The sequence below is a fragment of the Telopea speciosissima genome, chromosome 3, assembly GCF_018873765.1.
Source record: "Telopea speciosissima isolate NSW1024214 ecotype Mountain lineage chromosome 3, Tspe_v1, whole genome shotgun sequence".
Taxonomy (NCBI): domain Eukaryota; kingdom Viridiplantae; phylum Streptophyta; class Magnoliopsida; order Proteales; family Proteaceae; genus Telopea; species Telopea speciosissima.
The window spans coordinates 48,956,017-48,962,344 of NC_057918.1; the positions used below are offsets into that span (position 1 = coordinate 48,956,017).

At 40.5% G+C, this 6,328-nt stretch overlaps 1 protein-coding gene across 1 annotated transcript; it reads left to right on the forward strand.

Moving 5' to 3' along the window:
• The first annotated feature begins 245 nt into the window (after positions 1–245).
• On the forward strand, positions 246–710 carry LOC122655239. Its single transcript, XM_043849450.1, has one exon. It carries the CDS (start codon positions 246–248, stop codon positions 708–710), a length of 465 nt encoding a protein of 154 aa, XP_043705385.1.
• Positions 711–6,328: the final 5,618 nt, after the last annotated feature.

Consider the following 6,328-nt stretch of genomic DNA (forward strand, 5'->3'; position numbering starts at 1 on the left):
AAATCTCAGCACCGCTTTTCACCCCCCAGACGGATGGACAATCTGAAAGAACTATACAGACCCTTGAGAATATGCTTAGAGCCTGTGTGCTAGAAATGAAGGACAATTGGGACTCACACATTCCATTAATAGAGTTTGCATACAATACCAGTTATCATTCCACTATAGAGATGGCACCGTATGAAGCGTTATATGGTAAGAAGTGTCGTACACCTTTATATTGGGATAAAGTTGGAGAATGACGTATGCTAGGCCCTGAGCTTATACAAGCCACTTATGAGAAGGTAGATATGATTAGGGAGAAGATCAAAATAGCACAGAGCAGGCAAAAGAGCTACACAGATGTAAGAAGAAAAGATATGGAGTTCCAAATGGGAGAAAATGTGTTCCTCCGTGTTTCTCCAACAAAAGGAATCATGCGATTCAGTAAGAAAGGGAAACTGAATCCTAGATACATTGGGCATTATGAAATTCTCAAAAGAATTGGAGCGGTGGCGTATCGACTAGCTCTACCACCCTCATTGGAAGGCGTTCATAACGTATTCCACATATCCAAGTTGAAAAAGTATGTACCAAACCCAACACATATCCTAACTGTTGAGCCGGTACAACTAGAAACTGATATGTCATACGAGGAACAACCCGAAGAAATTTTGTGGCGAAAGGAGCACAAGCTTCACAACCGTACCGTCGCTTATGTAAAAGTGTGATGGAGGAACCACGCACTCGAGGAAGCGTCTTGGGAACGCGAAGAGGAAATGCGGGAAAGATATCCTCATCTTTTCGGTTTACAAGGTATGTCAATTTCGATGATGAAATTCCTATTAGGAGGGGAGAATGTAACAGTTTGGCTTATTTTAACTCAAACCCTAAACCGAATCCGATTGTAGGTCCAGAACCCGAAGTCATAGCCTCGTGTACCCTATGGAACGTAGGTTCAGTGTTTGAGCGAGTAGAAACGAAAGATGGAATCCTTGCCATTACGTCACCTGCCGGTAAAACGACGCATACCTTCCTTGTGCAATTGGAAAGTTCACAAACAAATGTACAATTCTAGGTAAGCAACTCTGACCATGTCTTTAGGTATTTAGGGCATGAAAACATTGATAGAAATGTGTTTGTACGCGAAACCGCCAAAACTTGGGGCGTTTCGACACTTGGATAGCACATAAAATGCACTCTGGTGGATCCCTCTGGTCAACCACTTATATCAACCAAAATTACTGTTACTGTAGATTCTTGTCTTGGGAGTGCGGGACCCAGTGCCTAGAGTCAGGGATCTTGCCGCCGCGTCCCATTTAGCTTGTTGGAATGTTTCCCCAACAACGTTGGTACGTGGGACCCGTTTAACTAACCCTCGTACACTAATTCGGCAAATTAATTATTTATAATTAATTGGGATAAGACTAAACTAACCGACTAACCCACTATCTATATAAACAAACACCCCCTCACTATTCACTCCTCTTCAAACCTAAACGATAGAGGCTGAGTGAAGTAGAGAGAAACTAAGAAGAAGAAGAAGAGGAAAGCTGGAAGACCAAATTCTGGATTTGGTAAGAGATTTATCACCCATTCCTCCCTCCATCTCATCCTAGTTATTCCTTCAACCATTTCCTCTCTGTAATCTGTTTATGAACTCTGTTCAGCTTCCATACACATGTTTGAAGAGGGAAATCCATCCAATTATCTCTAAGTAGCAACTACCATAAGGTAACTTCTTCCCCTTTCCATAAATCTTTCCTTGATTCTCTTCCCTTACCATAATCCTTGTGCCAAAGTCATCCCTGATTTGGGAATCTAACCACCCAGTTTCATGGGTGTGGATTTACTTGGAGGATTGTTTAAATTGGTCAAGTTATCTCCATACATGTTTAAATTTAGGAGGTTTCATTTGGGTCATAGTTTGATGGTGCTACTATCAATTAGCACCCTATTAAGCTTAATCCATGCTTTATAAACTAATTTCCAGCCATGTTTAGTTGGTTTGGTTCATGTAAAAAAACTCAGAATTCTTCTTACATAACTGAACCATGGTCACTAACCTAACCTCAATTCCCCAAATTGTCCACCTCCCTAGCCTATATTGAGTCACAAGAACTTAATCCTATATGTGAGAATCATCCCTGATGTCAATTGGGGAAAACCAACCCAAAACCCCCTTTAAAACTCTATTTACTTTTTTAATTTTTGTTTACTATTTGTCTCCGGTGGAAGACACTGGTTAACCAGAGACATAGACCAGTGTTGCTGTCAGGTGTTTTCTTAACTCCAAACCTATTCTAAATTAACCCTAACCTATCTTGGGACTTCAGTAATGTTAGAATACCGCCTAACATATATGTTTGGTTGATAAATATTAGGACCTAACTCTGGGGTCATTGAACCTACCGGCAATAGACTCGTGAACTAACCGGTAATGCGAAATCAACCATAGCAAGGTGAGTGGGGATAGGCCTTGATTTTATTTTGGAATGTTTATCATTTTAGATTAAATATCAGGAATCGTGCATATGTATGAAATTATTCTTGTTAGAACCTGTCTTATTAATTATTTTATTTATATCTTATGATTATGAAATTATGGAATTACGATGCGAGGTGGAATGTGTTGGACTGTGAACTTTGTATGTTAGAATAGATGCCGTAGACGGCATGGAAATGAGAGGTATGGTGTGCCGTAGTATGGGATGCTAGAGCACTGTACACCTCGTACTATGCCATTTAGTCTGCATATGGCTAGGGACGTCATACCTTGGTACGACAACCCTTACCAGCAGGGGTTCAGGTGTTGCGTGATCATAGCTCCCTGTCACTGAGGAGTGTGTGGAACACCGGGGGGGTCTAGGGCTATGATTATTGGAGTCTACCCATGGGGGGATCTGAGGATTACTACCGATGTGGGCTCCATGCAACAATTGAGGTTACGGCTTGGGTTGAGATGACGGATCCAAGTCTGTTTTCCCGAGTTGTTGGCGTAGTACCGACTTAGAGACTTGGGCATTGTTTGTTAGGTGGAAATTAGGTTTAAAATTTAATCCATGCATTAGGATTTTTGCTTTGTATGTGTGAATGCTTGTGTGTGGTCTATCCTTTACTTGCTGGGCTCGGTGGAGCTCACCCCTGTGGAATGTTTTCATTTTTTTTAGATGATCCTACAGGTAGATGTGATGGCAGCAAGGAGGATTATTTCGAGGCGGAGGTTGATGGTTATAGTGACCATGCTGGTTTGGACTCAGAGGTGTGTGACCCCTCTGACATGGATGATCAGGGTGTCCCTGGAGGATAGGGACTGATGACGAGGAGCTCGTTTATCTTTTGATATTATATAGTCTTTTTGGTGGTTGTGGTCCACTGTAAATATCGTTTAGTTTGGTAGTTTCTGGCCCGACGGTTGGGCATCGTACCTTCTGGTAGTTTGGGTGTTTAATGACAATGTAAATAACTTGTAAATTATCTAGTAAATACTTTACTTTTCGTGCACTCTGATCCGGGACATATCCGTTGTTTTATCATTGTGTTTAGTTTGTGACGTGTATCTACAGCTTTGTGATCCTGGAGCTCCTCGAATACATTGGGTATTCGGGTCAACCCACGAATCCTCCTAGGAGGTGTTTTCAGGATGTGACAAAAATAACTATGAAAATGAGTTCATTTACCCCTTAATCGGGAGAAGATTCCATTTTAGCCATGAGGGAACCCCATTCTAGACAATTTATGTTGACCAGAATTGTCCCTAAATGGCATACCAAGTAAAAATATTTGAAAATTATGGTGAAATGTCTTCGGCATCACCCAATTTGGACTGTTAGAGCCAAGATTTGGACGTGCAAATATTTGAACGAATCAGGGTTGGGTAAAGTCCAACCCAGTCCAAAATAGCACCAAACAATATAAGAGCCTTGCAAAAAAAAATTTAATTTGACTCCAAATGTATTTGATTCAACATGCAATAAGCTCTATTCGACATTGAGTGTGTCTCCGGTAACTGCTCGATGTCGAAGGGGCTTTCCCTGCGTCGAACAGAACCAATCCCAAGTCAGAGTTCTCAGGCATCAACCCACATTGGACTTTGTTCAACATTGAACCACCCCAAGTTAATGTCAAGTGCACCTTTTTCAACGCACATATGTATGTCGAATTTCATGCTTTGGACATCGAATTGAGTTCGTTCCATTTGGGTTTTCTCTAGAAACATGGACTCTTCTTTTTTTTACAGATTTTGCTGCCACTGTATAGTCCTAATTTTGATTGTCCAAAGGATTTTATCATTGAGAACCGTTGATATGAAACCACTTGGTTCTCTCCCAAAATCTGACGATTTTGGGTGTAATAAGACTAACTTCCCATGTCATTAGGAGGCTTGTGGAGCCTCCAAGGTCTTTAATTGGACATTCCCCCCATGTTTGGAGACATGATTGGACTAAGTTGGAAGGTCCTTGGAGACTCCATATAGTAAACCCTAGACTGTAACTTGAGTTGGGGTGTTTTAAGAAGCTAAATCAGCCTTTTCCTGATATGTGAACATCTATCAACCCTCGATTTTTGTGGTTTCTCTTGCTATGTATCTTCCTTTTCTTAATTGTTCCATTTTCATATTGTGTTGAGCTTTCATTTCTATTTTACTCTCCTTTTGCATGGTGTAAGGTGTGTGTTACTACTACCTCTTTCAGTATCAGTTTTATATACCAAAATATGGTGGTTTTGAGTCCTTTTTATATTGTTTTGAGTAATGTTTATGGGGAGGGTTTTCTACTAGGGCAGTGTAAGAAGGAATCTACACACTACAACCAATGAGGATTGGAAAACAGTATCATCCATATAGGACCCACGTGGTCAGAATAGGAGAGAAATGCTAGTGTGGTCTCACTATTTATTATGTGAGAAGGGTATAAAGGAATTTGTATAAGGGTGGTGTAGCAATCTTTTCGTCTTGTTTTATAATGTTCTCTTAATGTTGTATTATTTCTTCTCTTGTTCTTGCACCTATATCATTGTATAATACATGCATGTTTTTGTAGACACTGAATTTTTCCACTCTCACCCAACCCTAGCAAATAAATGTTGGTCGAACCCACCAAGGGAAGTACAACCAAATAACATCCTCCCAGACAATCAAATTTTAGCTCTCCTACTTCCACGAATCTCTAACCTAATTTCCAACATTTATCCCTGATACTTGTGCCTTCAAATAGTACATGTGAAAATCTTTTCGACGATATCTAGATCACCAAATTCCGATGACTGGAATGAGAGATTTTGCCCTGAGATATTTTCCCGCCAAAAAGGCATAAAAACACGAAAAAGGGGAATTTTGACAAGGAGTCAAAATTGAGTTGCAAATCAAGCAATTCGTTAGTGCATAAACACCTTTTTGCCAGCAAATTGAATAATTCACCGGCGAAATAGCCCTTTGTCGATGATATCGGGTTTTTACTAGCGAAAACCATTGTGTCTCTGGGCTGGCAAATTACTATCCCCCTCCCTTTTGTGCCCTTCTTGCCTGCAAATCAAGCCCTTGTCGTGCTTGGCACGTTGGTCAAGTGCTCACTTGCTGAAGGGTTCAAGTCCTGGAAACAGCCTCTCTAGAAACAGGGTTAAGGCTGCGTACATTTGACCCTCCGCAGACCCTGCTAAATGCGAAAGCCTTGTGCACTGGGTACGGCCTTTTTTAGGGAAAAGGAGAAAAAGGAGGACAAAGAAAGAAGAATAAAGAAAGGGAAAAAGGAAGAAAGAGGGAGAAGCTTTTAAGATAATTTCCTTAAAATCTCTAAAATGTCTCTGAAGTTAGAATTCTACATGAATCATCGTAGAAGCGTCAGAGCTGCGTCCAACCAACTATGACTGGCTCTTTTGGGCCAAACAGGTAAGTTTCCTCACCCTCCTTTATTTATTACTTTAAATATCATAGTATAGATATCATTTCCAGTACTTTTCCAAAATCCCTTATATATGTTGTTATAATACTGAAATTGCCATCAATAGGAATTTTCTTAAAGTCCTTTATTTATTCCATTATAATGCCAATTTAGGGTTTTCAAAATAATAATATTCTTGTTTACACTGTGATGAACCAAATTATTATCTCCCAATGAGATGATGACCTGTGGAAACATCTGGGATGAGGCCGACCCAAACTGTCTCAGATCATCCACCTAGCTCTTCATACCTGTCAGATGCTGGGCCGACCCTCAGATCATCCATCTAGCTTATTACAACTATCAGACTCTAGGCCGACCTAATGTAAGATCGATCCGAGCCGAACTAAAACCAAGCTAAAAACAACAAAGTGCAAGTCAGAATCGAACAACATCAGCAAAAATCTACA